The sequence below is a fragment of the Chiloscyllium plagiosum genome, unplaced genomic scaffold, assembly GCF_037043375.1.
Source record: "Chiloscyllium plagiosum isolate Xiang-an unplaced genomic scaffold, Cpla_swu_hap1 HiC_scaffold_5, whole genome shotgun sequence".
Classification (NCBI taxonomy): Eukaryota; Metazoa; Chordata; class Chondrichthyes; order Orectolobiformes; family Hemiscylliidae; genus Chiloscyllium; species Chiloscyllium plagiosum.
In genome coordinates this window covers 83,072,185-83,088,631 of record NW_028270143.1, presented here as the reverse complement: position 1 = coordinate 83,088,631, position 16,447 = coordinate 83,072,185, and the positions used below count along the sequence as shown (strand labels likewise).

General features: G+C 39.3%; 1 protein-coding gene and 1 long non-coding RNA gene across 4 annotated transcripts in view; one reads left to right on the top strand and one right to left on the bottom strand.

The window, feature by feature from the left end:
- Nucleotides 1-16,447, bottom strand: part of malrd1 (MAM and LDL receptor class A domain containing 1) — a 449,554-nt gene that overhangs the window by 18,385 nt on the left and 414,722 nt on the right. For all 3 annotated transcript variants that reach the window (XM_043690416.2, XM_043690417.2, XM_043690419.2), the window contains one exon: nucleotides 693-771. In XM_043690416.2, the coding sequence (XP_043546351.2) occupies nucleotides 693-771 (79 nt within the window). The remainder of the gene's footprint in view (nucleotides 1-692; nucleotides 772-16,447) is intronic.
- The window catches only part of LOC148149967 (uncharacterized), a 204,694-nt gene that overhangs the window by 130,612 nt on the left and 57,635 nt on the right, over nucleotides 1-16,447 (top strand). The window lies entirely within an intron of this gene.

The following is a 16,447-nucleotide window of genomic DNA, read 5'->3' as shown; positions in this document are numbered from 1 at the left end:
TCTACCTATTGCATTCCCAGCTACCTTCCCCCCAAACCCAATCCCCCTCCCATTTATTTCTCAGCCCTCTTGGGCCACTCCCACATTCCTGATGAAGAGCTCATGCTCGAAACGTCGACTCTCCTGCTCCAGAGTAAATTCAACAAGAATAGCAAGTTTTGATTTAAAACATTATTAGGAAAATATGAATTTCTTCATAGACAATATGCAGGTCATGGGATTGATGAATGCAGGCAGGCTTGGTTTGTGTGTGCATATTGGGCATGTACATGTGTGTGTCCTGTATTCATGTGAATGTATATCTGTGTGTATATCTGTGTGTGCATAGGAAGGGCGTAGAGATGGACTTCATTGGTATGGCAAACTTGAATGAAACCTAAACCCATAAAATAACATTTTTACAAAATTCTTTAAAAGCACCGACTTTTATATATATCTGTATGCATTGATCTATACGATGTGATCTTTAATGATTATGTACTCAATGTTACGAGGCTGTTTTATTGCTATTCTGTTTTTATTGGCATCTGAGGTCAAATTTAATTTAAGTGTTAAAATTTGATTATGTAGGAAAATAGTTTGGAAGGCATTGTTCTCAAAGAAGAAGGATGCATTTTTAAAAACAGTCACATCCTGCTGCTTTAATTAGCCACGTCAAAGATAGGCAAGAGGTCTTAACAAATGATACTTACATCAGCATTCAGATTTGACCTTTGATCACCATATGTTATACTGGATATTGATTTGCATTTATTTCCTGGCGACAGCCTCCTACAAAGATAAAACAATTTTGACCCAATGAGTTACAACTAAAACTTATCCGTATTATGATATATCACAAACACAGGGGCTTCTTGAATTAGGATTCCTTTCTATAAAAGCAAAACACTGAAGATGCTGGAAATCTGACACAAAAACAGAACTTGGTCTGGCAGCACTTGTGGAGAGAGAAAAACAGAAAAACATTTCAAGTCCCAGTATGACTCTTCTTCAGAACCCTTTATATGAATATCTCCTATCTATCTGTCGTTAAAATATTGTCATTTTTGTCATGAGCAGCAAGTTTGCCAATAACTTGTGTCACTCACTGTGCAGGGGTCTATATTTTGAGTTTCATATTTGGCTTTGTATTATGTATTTTTATTGCTTGTGGCAGAAGATTATCACAACTAGGCAGCAAAGGTCAGATGAGCTCTTGGGCAAATACATCTCAAAGAAGCAAAGAGCCTTTATTATCTCGCTACGCAGGCTGTGCATTGAGGAATATGAATGACTGTCAATGTTTACTTCTGTTTGCTTGCAAATAGAATATGACAAGTTAAGTCATAGACATCATATATCATTGCAAACAATATCACTACATCAACAGAATCACAGAGATTTTATTCCAAAATTTAATTAATTTATTAGTCATCATACTTTTGGTAGGATAATTTTATTTCCACACCGGAAATAGTCAGGTGGGATTTTGAAATACTTTTAGATTTGCAGAGATTCATTGAATTTGAAAAGTGTATCTGCATATGTTTACAAATGCTGAAATTAGATATCATGCATCTAGGACTCCATTATAAAATGAAAAAGGAGAGTGGGTGATGAAACAGTGTAATCCATTATACCTTGTCATCTGGATTTTAATTCAACATAGGCTGATTGGACAAAGGTCCTTTCATTCAATTGTGATGTGGAGGTGCTGTTGTTGGACTGTGGTGGACAAAGTCAAAAGTGACATGACACCAGATTATAGTGCAATAGATTTGTGATGTCACCCAACATAGGAGCAATGCTCCGAAAGCTTGGTGATTTTAAGTAAATCTGTCAGACTATAACCTGGTGATAAATGATATTTGACTTCAATTGATTGTAGGGAGGCTTTTTGATCACCTGAATCCATTTATGAATGGTCAGTGTTACAGGTTGCTCATATTTTACTGATAAACTAGCACAAAATTGGCAACGACACTCAGCCAAACCATAAGATGAATAACATGAGAAATGGGAACATTTTGTGTTACCATTATGAAAGGTAATGTTTTTCTGGTCCACTGGGAGAACAATTTGCTCAAACAGCACCAGTTCAAGTGGCAATATGCAGATTGTGTCAATTGCCCATTGGTAGTGCAGTGGGATGCTATCTGCACAATCTGTGTGCTACTTTTTCAGGATAAACATCATCAGGAATTTGTAGGTGGCAGACTACAGTATTCCCTGGTTGAAAGAAATCAACACAACCTCTGCAGAGTAGTTGAAGGTGGGCTGAGCAAACATACTTTTTTCTCCAACAATAATTTTCTGACAATATAACTGAACTATTTGATAAGGATTCTGGGCATCAAAAAGATACAATTTGGAGAATAATGCTCATATTGTTCACTCCAAGGAGATCAATTTTTCACTAGAAATATATTTTTCAGTAATTAATGGTCAAATGCTATTCTCAGCAAGAAATGATTTCGAAAATATGTTGAAGAGATAAAAGGAGATTAACTTCACAACACACACAAAAAGAGGCAAGGAATGTTATTTTTAATGGGGTTGTTGGTGATATGTGCATAAACATTGTGCTGCTTGCCTTCCAAGATTATTTGATTGGTAATGCAGGTTTATAAAATTACCCCAAACGTACATTTTGCGAATCATTTGTGAGCACTAACCATTCTGAGACTTTGTTGGCATCTTTTGAGAAGGGAACAAGTGAAACCATCATTGTAAAAATGCATTCAGATTTTCTTCAACTTTTATAAACAATTTACAAATCCAGAAACATAAAAACAGTTTCAATTTATACAGCTGAAATACTCCCATGAAAATCTTGGGAGACCTTGAAGACCCTAGTTAGGAAACAAAATGCAGTTAATGGTAAATTATGTTTGTCATGTAAAAAAAGACTTTATTTGGTAAAATACTAAAGAAACACTGATACATGCTAACAGAAGCAATGATAATCACAGGATACTTGGCTGGGTTTCTAATTGAGCAACTTTATTTTCATGATTCTTCGGCTGTCCCCATTTATTCTCTGAGTGTACATCACAAAAATCATAAAACAAAAATGATGATGTGGATTGATTTGGATTGCAGGCTGAATGCATCTTGTACAAAATAGGAGAGCGAATTGTTATCCTGCTTGTGCAACTAGTTTTTCAATTTGGCTAGTTTGTCATGAAAATTAATCACAGCAAGGTACTCAACATGTTACAATACTTGCGATTCACCCACATCTTTCTTTATGGCTGAAGTAGGACTTGGATATAAAAATCTTTTTTTCACAACCACTGAACATTTCAAAGCACTTTACAGCCAAAAAAAGACCTTCTGAAGTATAGTCACTGTTGCCATCGAGGGAACAGCACAGCTAATTTTCGACAGCAAGCTCCCACAGAGAGGAATTATCTGTTTCATTTTGATGTTTATTGGCAAATATTGGTCAGAACATCAGAGATATTTCCCATCTCTTTTTTAAATAGAATCCCAACCAAGTTAAAGTCAGCCTTTTGGCCCATCGAGTCCATACTAATCCTCCAAAGAGCATCCCACCCACACCCATTTGCCCACCCTATCCCTGTAACCCTGCATTTCCCTGGGTAAACCACCTAATCTGCACATCCCTGAATACTACAGGGCAATTTAGCACAGCCGATCCACTTAACCTGCACATCTTTGGGCTGTGGGAGAAAATTAAAACACCCAGAGGAAACCAACGCAGACACTTGGGGAATGTGCAAACTCCACACAGACAGTCACTCAAGGGTGAGGTCGAACCTGTTCCCTGATGATGTGAGGCAGCATGCTAACCACTGAGCCACTGTCCTCTCCTTTTGCTTCTTTAAAGTAGTGTGATAAGATTTTTAATCGTGCTGAAAGCACGACAGTGAGAATATGAACAGAGAAAGAAGAGTGGGTTGCAAGTCTGTGCCACCATTCAAAACCATCATGGCTAATCAGATGTGGTTATTGTATTCCACACTTCCACATGTGCCTGATAAAGTGTCAACACCTTGCTTATCAAGAATTGATTTACCTCTTGCTAAAATATATTCAAGCACCCTGTTTCCACTGCCATTTGTGGACAAGAGATCGAAAGACTCATCACCCTATTTTTTTTTTCTTATCTGTCATGACTGACTTCATCTTTAAGCCTCCCCATAAGAGAAAGCATCCTTTCTGTGTCCATTCTGTCAGGCCCCTCAATATTTTATATATGTTTCAATACTGCAATTCTTAAACTTCTAAACCCCAGCAGGTATGAGCCTTGACACTCTAATCTATCCTGATGAGACAAACTGGACATTCCATTACTAACTAGCAAATCTTTTTTAAACTGATTCCAATAGCTATAAGATCTATACTGTATACATTTTCTGACATTATACTACAGATCTTTATCGACTCAAACTTATCTATACTACTTTGCAATTTCCTTATGTCCTCTTTGCTAGTTATTTTCCTACCTCCGGCTTCATCCAGAGGCTTACTGATGATGTTATCTAGTATGGTGATGAAATATCTGAAAGCAAACCCTCCAGCTCAGCGAGCAAACCTACATCCACTTTCCTACATTTTTTGTGTCATTTAGTAAGCATTACTTTTGTCCCTTCATCAAAATCCCTTCATACAGGTCGTAAAACATTAAGGCCCCAGCACTAAAGTATCCTTCCTTCTTGCCTTCCTTTAAGCTTTAAAAACGGGAATTTAAGCACTTTATACGAATAAGCAGAATTATCACCAATGTATTTGAAATAAGAAACTGTTTGGGGTGAAAAATATATAAATTAGATATAAATGCCAAGCCATATTTAGAGAACTGCACACAGATCTTCACACTATAAAACCCAACACAAGCATGAGAAAATGTGTAAATAGGACTTAGAATCATACCAGAACTGAGAGATAACTTATTTTCTTAAAAATTGAACAGGTTGGAGATACTCCTTCAGTAAACTGAAAACAGATAACTTGGTGGAAGTCTTTAAAATTATGAATAGACTGCACAAATAGACATACTAAATCAGGTGATCTCAATGAACGTTTCTCCCCTTTCATTCCTATTGCATCTCTCAAGCTGCACATCCAGCTGTCAGAGCTCCTAGAATTGCTTTACAAAGTTCTTGAAAATTGATCAGCAAGACAATCTTTTCTCTCTGTTTGCTGAACATGAATAGGAAAAAGAAACCTCCTTCTGCGAAGTCAATATCCCATCAGATATTTGAGACACCATCGCGAAAGAAATGACAAACAGTTGATTGCATTTTGTCTTCTGCAGTGGTTGAGACTGTGCCTCTTTAGAACCTAATATTTAGAGCTATGATTCATTCAAGGTAGCACCTCAAGCAGATAATGTCATAAAAATGTTGATATTGATAGTAAGATACATGCAATTTATTTGACGATGAACAGTTGATTTCTTTCTGTTTAAAATGCAATGACTGTCTTCATGGAATCAAGTTTTTATGATGCTTATCAATAGACAGAAATGAACCAAACATGAAATATGATACCAAAATAGTTGAATACATAGATGCTTTCAGCTGTTGATTCATGTTACTTATGCTGATGGCATTGAAAAGAGCAAGGAGCAGCTTCTCTAAGTTGCTGTGTGATTTATTACCACAGCACACAGGTTCAGCATCCACTTAGCTGCTAAAAGCAGTCTGCAAATTACCCCTTTAGTTCAAAAGGTTCTCTGTTGCCTTGTGAAGCTACTTAGATAGTAATATACCTAGAGTACTTTAGATCAGAGCTTTCAGGATACGCCAAACAAGTGGAAAGAAGATCACTAATGGAGTCTTTACATCGATTGATTTCCCCTTAATTTCCTTCAATCTTCCTTCATTGTTATTCAGTACAAGTTCAAGGTATTGAAAGAGCTAACTGATGGCCTCCTGTGTTTATTATCAATATCTGGATCCATTATCTAGATCAGAAAAACACAGGTTTTGATTTGCAGCTCATTCTGCTACATTAGCTGATTTCAACTAGGCTGTGGTAGGAACCATGGGTTGTCTGAAATCTCTGGATTAGAGACAGCAAAACTATACAGCACTTACATTTCATTGCTGTGCCAGGACAGATCTCTTAGGTTTTAAAGAAGTACAACCTTATTCCCTGTTCCATTTCATCCTGCTTTCCAAGAAGCATACTTGTTACTTTTAATTGTTGCACCATAATGTATCACCTCAAAGTTACTGACACTGAATTCCATCTGCTGCTAACTTGCCCATATTTTTATGAGAGCATTATCCCCTCAAAGCTTTCTTTGATATACAGAAATTTTGACTGTGCTTGCTATTTTAGTATCATCAAACTAGAGGATACAGGTTTAAGGTCAGAGAGGAAAGATCTGAAGGGTAACCTTTTCACGCAGAGGGTGGTGCATGGATGGAACGAGCTGCCAGAGGGAGTGGTGGAGGCAGGTACAATTACCACATTTAAAATGCATTTGGATTGGTATATGAATAGAAAGGAATTAGAGGGATATGGGTCAAATGCTGGCAAATGGGTCAATGTCAGATTGGGATATTTGGTCAGCCTGAAGGAGTTGGACAAAAGGGTCTGTTTCTGTGATGTATGACTCTGTGACTCAATAACTCTCATCTGAGCTTTGTATATAAATTATTGATACACACAGTGAATGGAATCATTTTCTTGAAACAAAACCTCTTGGGGCATTATTCTTTATTTCTAATCACTAGGAGAAGCTGCCCTCAACTCCTTTTTCCTCATTGGTTATAAAACTATATCTGTTGAGGCAAAAGCATTAAAAACTTTCAAGTACGATGTAGACGTAGTTCTTAGAGTTAAAGGGATCTAAGGGCATGTGGAGAAAGCAGGAACAGGGTGCTGAGTTGGATAATCAGCCATGATCATTTTGGGAAAGCAAATCTTAGCAGGACTTATACACTTAATGGTAAGGTCCTAGGAAGTGTTGCTGAACAAAGAAACCTTGGAGTGCAAGTTCATAGCTCCTTGAAAGTTGAGTCACAGGTAGATAGGATAGTGAAGAAGGTGTTTGGTATGCTTTCCTTTATTGGTCAGAGTACTGAGTGCAGGAGTTGAGAGGTCATGTTGCAGCTGTACAGGACATTGGTTAGGTCACTGTGCAATTTTGTGTGCAATTCTGATCTCCTTCCTATCGGAAAGATGTTATGAAACTTGAAAAGGTTCAGAAAAGATTTACAAGGATATTGCCAGGGTTGGAGGATTTGAGCTATAGGGAGAGGCTGAACAGGCTGGGGCTGTTTCCCCTGGAGTGTCGGAGGCTGAGGGGTGGCCTTATAGAGGTTTACAAAATTATGAGGGGCATGGATAGGATAAATAGAACTAGAGGGCATAGGTTTAGGGTGAGAGGGGAAAGATAGAAAAGAGACCTAAGGGGCAACATTTTCACACAGAGGGTGGTACGTGTATGGAATGAGCTTCCAGAGGAAGTGATGGAGGCTGGTACAATTGCAATATTTAAGAGGCATTTGGATGGGTATATGAATAGGAAGGGTTTGGAGGGATATGGGCCGGGTGCTGGTAGGTGGGACTAGATTGGGTTGGGATATCTGGTCAGCATGGACGGGTTGGACCAAAGGGTCTATTTCTATGCTATACATCTTTATGACTCTATGAATGGTGGATCAGGCTCAAAGGCCAAATGGTGTAATCCTACTTCTACGTTTCTAACTCCTTCTTGAAAACATTCAATGTTTTGCCCTCACCTGGTTTCCCTGGCAGTGAATTCCACAACCTCTCCACTCTCTGGGTAAAGAAATTTCTCATTGAAATATGGCCTATTGTACATCCTTAGACGGTGAGCCCTGGTTCTGGACTCTCTGGTCATCAGGAACATCCTTCCTACATTTACACTGTCTAGTCCTGATAGAGATTTACAGATTTCTATGGGGTTCCTTTATTCTACTAAACTTCAGTGAATATATTGCATTCCCTTCATCCTTTCTCAGACAAGAAGACCGAAGCTGCAATATTCCAGGTGTGGTCTTAGCAAGGTCCTGTACAATTGCTGCAAGACATTCTGTTCCTGTACATAAATCCTCTCATTATGAAGGCCAATATATCTGTTGTTTCCTTCATCACCTGCTGCACCTGCATGCTTACTTTCAGCAACCTGTGTGCAAGGGTCACAAACTCTATTTGCACATCACCCTTGCCCAAATTATTGTTGTTCGGATAATAATCTGCCTTCCTGTTTACCAAATATAAGGATAACCTTACATTTATTTACATTATACTGTATCTGCCATGCATTTACACAATTACTCAACTTGTCTGAAGCATTCCTGCATCCACCTTACAGTTCACTCACCCCCCCGCCCCCAACTTTAAGTCATCTGCAAACTTGAAGATAGCATATTCTGTTACCTCATCTAAACCATTTATATATAGTGACTAGCTGGAGTCTACCAGATCCCTGCAGCACCCCACTAACTGCCGGTTGGAAAAAGATCCATTTATTCCTACACTTTGTTTCCTGTTTACTGGTCAGTTTTCTATCGAAGCCAACACACTGTCCCCAGTTCCATGTGCTTTAATTTTGCAAGCTAATATTGTATATGGGACTTATCAAAAGTCTTCTGAAAGTCCAGGTAAATCACATCTAACACAGAATCAAAACATGTATTTAATTGGCCTGTCATTTCTTTGTTCCTCGTTAAAGCTTCTCCTGTTTATGACTGTAAGAGACCTACATTTGTGTTCAATAATTTTTTTCTCTTCATATTCCTAAAGAAGTTTTCATAGTTCTGTTTGAAGTCATACTTGACACATAGAAAGATGGTCATGGTTGTTGGAGGTCAGTCATCTTAGCACCAGGACATTCTCAGGATGGTTACCTAGGCCCAAGCATCTTCAGCTGATTCATCAATTACCTTCCATCCATCATATGGTCAGAAGTGGGGATGTTTGCAGATGATTGCAGAATGTTCAGCACCATTCGCGACTCCTCAGACACTGAAGCAGCCCATGTTCAAATGCAGCAAGATCTGGACAATATCTAGGCTTGGGCTGACAAGTAGGTGAAAGTGAGGACTACAGATGCTGGAGATCAGAGTCAAGATTAGAGTGGTGCTGGAAAAGCACAGCAGGTCAGGCAGCATCCGGCTTCTCGGAATCTGCCTGACCTGCTGTGCTTTTCCAGCACCACTTTAATCTTGAGTTGACAAGTGACAAATAACATTCATGCTACACAATTGCCAGGCAATGACCATCACCAATAATCTAACCATAACCTCATGACATTTGATGACACTACTATCACTGAATTCCCAACTATGAAAATGCTGGGGTTTGCCTTTGATCAGAACTGGATTCACCCCCAAATAAACACAGTGGCTACAAAACCAGGTCAGAGGCTAGGAATACTGTAGTAAATAATTCACCTCCTGACTCCCCAAAGCCTGTCCATAATTTACAAGGCACAAGTCAGGAGTGTGAGGGAATACTCTTCACTTGCCTGATTGATGCAGTTCCAAAACACTTGATATAATCCAGGAGATCACAGTCCACTTGATTGACATCACATTGACAAACATCTAATCCATGCCCCTGCAATGTCTACTTTCCACACGCCTTCCAAACCCATAATCACTTCAAATAGAAGAACAAAGGTGACAGATACGTGGGAATGTTACCTGCAAGTTCCCCTCCAAGCCATTCACCATCCTCACTTGGAAATATATTATTGCTTCTTCACTTGCTGAGTTAAAATCCTGGAATTCCCTCTTTAATGGTACTGCGGGTTTACCTCGAGCACATGGACTGCAGCGGTTCAAAAAAGCAACTCACCACCACTTTCTCAATGACAAATAGGGACGGGCAATAAATACAGTCGCAACCAGCGATGCCCACATCTCACGTTTGTATGATCCTCACAAGCTTGCTTTTTTACTCTATCTTCCCTGTCTTAACAACTCCTGATAGCCCCCTTTTCCTGAAGTCTAAAGTGTTCTCAATCTTCATGTCTGCTGCTTTTTTAAAAAAACACTTTTTATACCCCTTCCTTGGATATAATACCATTTCTATTTTTTTTAAAAAAGCAGAAAGAACAGTGGATGATGTAAATCAGAGCCAAAAATAGAAATTGCTGGAAAAGCTCAACAGGTCTGGCAGCATCTGTGGAGAGAAATTGGAGTGAACGTCCTGGGTTGAGTGATCTTTCCTCAGACCTGAAATATTAACTTTGATTTCTCTCCACAAATGAGCTTTTCCAGCAATTTCTGTTTTTACCACTATCTCGAATTTCTTTTGTGAACTATGGTCAGACCCCCTTTCTTGTTTTATTTTTGTGCGAGGCAGAATCGAACAATTGTTGCAGTTATTACTCCATGTGCTCTTTACATGTCTGTTATTGCCATCCACTGTTATCCCTGTAAGTAATATTCCTCAGATTTTCAAAGCTAGCTCGTAGTTCATAACATCATTACCTCCTTTACTTAGATTTAGGATCATAGTCTCAGAAACAACAACCTCATTCTCCATCTTAATGAAGAATTCTATCATATCCTGGTCACTCTTCCCCAAGGAGCTTCGCATGACTAGATTGCTAATTATTCTTTTCTCATTACACAACACCCACCCTACGAAGAATATTTTGTAGAGATGAAATGAAGAGGATCTTTTTCTTTCAGAAAGTAGAGATTGTGTGGAATTCTTTACCACAGAAGGCTGTTGGAGGCTGGGTTGATAAGTAACTTCATGTCTGAGAACAAACAGACTTTAGTCAGTCAAGGAATCAAGGAGGCCATAGGCAGGAAAGTGGAGTTGAGGATTATCAAGCTTGATGGGCCAAATGGCCTACTTCATGGATTTCCCTTTTTAACTGAAAATCAGGAGAATTTATTTCTTTCAGAGTTTAGAATTCTCTGCCACAAACTACAGCAAAGGTGGAAGTCATTCAATATATTCAAGGATAGATGAGACAGATCTTAAATCCACAAGAGACTCCAGGGTTGTAAGAGGAAAACAGGAAAGTGGAGTTGATCAGCCATGATCTTATTGAATGACAAAGCATGCTGGAGGGGGATGAATGGCCTGCTGATGCCAGAAATATCCTGGCTGTGGACACTTTTAAAAATGGGCATTGTACCGTTCATTCTCCAGAGCTCTGGTACACATTTACCAAAACCCCCAAAATATAATTGCTGAATGCCATCATTCCTTTCTCTTATTTCCCTCAGGATTCTAGAATATATTTGGTTAGTTTTTGGACCTTTATTAAAAGCAAAATACTGTGAATGCTTGAAATCTGAAACAAACACAGAAAATGGTAGAGAAATTCAGCAGTTATGGAAACGTTTCTCTCTGATGAGAGACAGAACATTAATGTTGTGAGTTCAACATGACTATTCTTTGGAACTCTTCGTTTTGAATAATAACTCAATTTCTCTCTGTACAGATGGTGTATGATCTGCTGAGTTAATCCAGCATTTTCTGTGTTTGTTTTGTACCTTTGATGTTGTGCTTAAATATCTTATTGACTTCTGTCTATCCATTATATTTCAGCAAATCTCACGTCACCCACCCATTTCACAATTTACCTTATTCCCAGAACTATGTCTATAAATACTGAAGAAAAGTATCTGGTAATTATCCTGACTAATTTCGAATTTTCTCTGTTAATTTAGTGACCTCTCCCCTGTAGAATCACACTCACATTTGATTTTTTTGAACAGATACATTTACAGAAATGTTGATATTTTATTTTAATGTTTTTGATATTCTCTCTTTATACTGATTCCAGCAATCTCTTTTTCAATTTGTCTTGCTTTATTATATATCCTTTATTACATGCATATTGTCTGGTGACACAGACAGCATCTGGCCTCTTCAGTTTGAATTTATTTCTATGTATTTCATCCATTCAGACCATCTTGAAATTGAAGTAGAATAGTTTTACTGCTTTGTTTTATTTTGTTATGTTGAAATTATCTTTAAAAAATTATCCCAATGTTGATCTAAATCCTATGTGACAATTTCGATTTTTAGCTCACAATTGATTCCTTTCTCGATTTGCTGAAATTTTCTATATAGTCAGCCTCTCCTCTATCTCAAAACCTTATCAAATTATGACACTGCACTCAAGACGCTCATTCATATTTACTTCATCTACCTGATCAATATAATTATTTTAACCACATTTAGCAATGTCCCTTCCCTTGTAGGTACTGTATACGACCATAATGAAAGAATCCCACACATAATGGAAATAAAATTTTCTCTTTTCTCTTTGCCCAAATCAATGAGAAGATAATTAAAATCTCCTAGAAGAACAATCTGTCTCCCTAATCTGTCAATACATTTTTCTTTGCTCTCTCTGCTACAATTAATAGTACAATCCTACTTCTGTAAGAATCCATTTTTTAATCTTTGATCACTAATGATATTGATTCTCAAATTCTTGTGCACATCACTTCTTTCTTCAAGACATATTCCTTCCTTCATTACATTTCAGCTCTCCCTGCACTTAAACGCTCGTCTTCGTAAAATTTGTTGAAGTGTCTTTGGTTGCGAATCCTATCAGATTGCATGGATTGGTTGGAGCCGCAGTTAGAGGCAATGAGGAATTTACAGGAGCTCGGGGTGTGATGGATGGCAGTTATAGGAAGGGGAAAAGCTGCAAATACAGTCAAGTAGATGGTTTAACTCCAGGAAAAATAGGAGAGGGAGGCAGATATTTCAGGAATCTTCTGTGGTTATCCCCATTTCAAACAAGTATTTTGTTTTGGAAAATGCAGGGGGTGATGGACTCTCAGGGGAATATAGCACAAACAGCCAAGTTTCTGGTATTGAGACTGGCTCTAATATAATGAGGGGTACATCGGGTTCCAAGTGATTGATTATGATAGGGGACTCTCTAGTCAGAGGCACAGACAGATGTTTCTGCGGCCAGCAGTGAAAAATCAGAATGGTGTGTTGCCTCCCTGGTGCCAGGATCAAGGATATCTCAGAGAGGGTGCAGAGGGCAGGGGATCAGCAGGAGGTCATTGTACACATTGGAGCTAATAACATAGGAAAGGAAAAGGATGAGATTCTGAAGAAAGAATATAAAGAGTTAGGCAGGAATTTAAAAATGAGGTCCTTGAGGATAGTAATATCTGGATAACTCAGGGTGCTACGAGCTAGAGAGGATAGGAATAGGAGGAGAGAGCAGATGAATGCGTGGCTGAGGAGCTGGTACAGGGGAGAAAGGTTCACATTTTTGGATCATTGGAATTTCTTCTGGGGTAGAAGTGAGCTGTACAAGAAGGAAAGATTGTACCTGAATTGGAAGGGGACTAATATACTGGCAAGGAGATTTGCGAGAACTGCTCTGGAGGATTTAAACTATTTGGGAGGCGGGGAGGGGGGACTGGTGGAGAGAGTTGCGATCCAGGGAAATAGTGGCAATAAAGATCAGTCTGAGACTGGTACAGTTAGGAAAAGGAGCGAGTCAACAATCAGGGCAGACAGAATCAAGCAGTGAACGAGGTAGGTCTGATAAGTTAAATTGCATTTACTTTAATGCAAGAGGTCTAATGGGAAAGGCAGATGAACTCAGAGCATGGTTAAGAACATGTGTCTGGAATATCATAGCAATTACAGAAATGTGGATCAGGGATGGACAGGACTGGCAGCTTAATGGTCCAGGATACAAATGCTATAGGAAGGATAGACAGTTGGGGGGTGGGGAGAGCGGGGGGGAGGAGAGAAGGAAAGAGGTGAGCTGAGTGGCATTCTTGATAAGGGATAGCATTACTGCTGTCCTTAGGAAGGATATTCCTGGGAAAATATCCAGGGAAGTTATTGGGTGGAACTCAGAAATACGAAAGGGATGATCACCTTCTTGGGATTGTATAATAGTCCCCCTAATAAACAGCAGGAAATTGAGAAACAAATTTGTAAGGAGATTTCAGTTATCTGTAAGAATAATAGGGTGGTTATGGTAGGGGATTTAACTTTTCCAAACATAGACTGGAACTGCCATAGTGTTAAGAGGAATTTGTTAAGTATGTACAAGACAATTTTCTGATTCAGTATGTGGATGTATCTACTAGAGAAGGTGCAAAACTTGACCGACTCTTGGGAAATAAGAGACCGACTCAGGGAAGTATCAGTGGGGGAGCACTTTGGGGCCAGCAACCATAATTCTATTAGTTTAAAAATGTGATGGCAAAGGATAGACCAGATCTAAAAGTTGAAGTTCTAAATTGGAGGAAGGCTAACTTTGAAGGTATTAGGCAAGAACTTTCAAAAGCTGATTGGGGCAGATGTTCGCAGGTAAAAGGAGGACTAGAAAATGGGAAGCCTTCAAAAATGAGAAAACGAGAGGCCAGAGATGGTATATTCCTGTTAGGGTGAAAGGAAGGGCTGGGAGATGTAGAGAATACTGGATGATGAGAGAAATTGAGGGTTTGGTTAAAAAAAAGAAGGAAGCATATGTCAGGTATAGACAGGATAGATCGAGTGAATTCTTCAAAGAGTATAAAGGCAGTAGGAGTATACTTAAGAGGGAAATTAGGAGGGAAAAAAAGGGACATGAGATAGCTTTGGCAAATAGAGTTAAGGAGAATCCAAAGGGTTTTTAACAAATATATTAAGGACAAAAGGGTAACTAGGTAAATAGGGCCCCTCAAAGATCAGCAAGGTAGCCTATGTGTGGAGCTGCATGAGATGGGGGAGATAATAAACAAAGGTTTCACATCAATGTTTACTGTGGAGAAGGACATAGAAGATATAGAATGTGGAGAAATAGATGGTGACATCTTGAAAAACGTCCACGTTACAGGGGAGGAAGTGCTCGATGTCTTGAAACTCATAAAGGTGGATAAATCCCCAGGACCTGATCACCTGTCCCCTAGAACTCTCTGGGAAGCTAGGGAAGTGATTGCTGGGCCCCTTGCTGAGGTATATTTATCATGGATAGTCTCAGGTGAAGTGCCGGAAGACTGGAGGTTGGCTAACGTGATGCCACTGTTTAAGAAGGGCAGTAAGGACAAGCCAAGGAACTATAGACCGGTGAACCTGACATCGGTGGTGGGCAAGTCGTTGGAGGGAGTCCTGAAAGACAGGACGTACATGTATTTGGAAAGGCAAGGACTGATTAGGGATAGTCACCATGGCTTTGTGCGTGGGAAATCATGTCTCACAAACCTGATTGAGATTTTCAAAGAAGTAACAAAGAGGATTGATTGAGCAGTGCACATGATCTATATGGACTTGAGTAAGGTGTTCTACAAGGTTCCTCATAGGAGACTGGTTAGCAAGGTTACATCTCATGGAGTACAAGGAGAACTAGCCATTTGGATACAGAACTGGCTTGAAGAAGATAGAAGAAGATGGTGGCAGAGGGTTGCTTTTCAGACTGAAGGCCTGTGACCAGTGGTGTGCCACAAGGATCGGTGCTGGGTCCACTACTTTTAATCATTTACATAAATGATATGGATGTGAACATTGGAGGTATAGTTAGTAAGTGTGCAGATGACATCAAAATTGGAGGTGTAATGGACAGTGAACAAGATTACTTGGAGTACAATGTGATCTTGATCAGATGGGCCAATGGGCTGAGGAGTAGTAAATGGAGTTTAATTTAGATAAATGCGAGATGCTGCATTTTGGAAAAGCAAATATTAGCAGGACTTATGCACTTAATGATAAGGTTCTGGGGAGTGTTGCTGAACAAAGAGACCTTGGAGTGCAGGTTTATTGTTCCTTGAAACTAGAATCACAGGTAGATAGGATAGTGAAGAAGGTGTTTGGTATGCTTTCCTTTATTGGTCAGAGCATGGAGTCTAAGAGTTGGGAGGTCATATTGCAGCTGTACAGGACATTAGTTAGGCCGCTGTTGGAATATTGCGTGCAATTCTGGTCTCCTTCCTATTGGAAAGATGTTGCAAAACTTGAAATGGTTCAGAAAAGATTTACAAGGATGTTGCCAGGGTTAGAGGATTTGAGTTAAGGGAGAGGCTGAATAGACTGGGGCTGTTTTCCCTGGTACATCAGAGGCTGAGCGCTGATCTTATAGAGGTTTATAAAATCTTGAGGGGCAGGGATAAGTAGAAAAGGTCTTTTCCCTGTGGTCGGGAAGTCCAGAATTAGAGAGCATAGGTTGAGGATGAGAGGAGAAAGATAAAAAAGAGACCTAAGGGGCAACGTTTTCACATATATGTGATGTGTGATAGAACGTGCTGCCAGATGAAGTGGTGGAGGCTAGTACAGTTACAGCATTTAAAAGGCATCTGGATGGGTATATGAATAGGAAGGGTTTAGAGGGATAGGAGCCATGTCCTGGCAAATGGGACTAGATTAGGTTGGGATATCTGGTTGGTGTGGACGAGTTAGACCGAAGCGTCTGTTTCCGTGCTGTACATCTCTATGACTCTATATATATTTCTTCACTTCTGCCAATTTGCATTCCATTCATCTTACTGTGTTCATACCTACATCTCCTTCACATAATTAATATAACTGT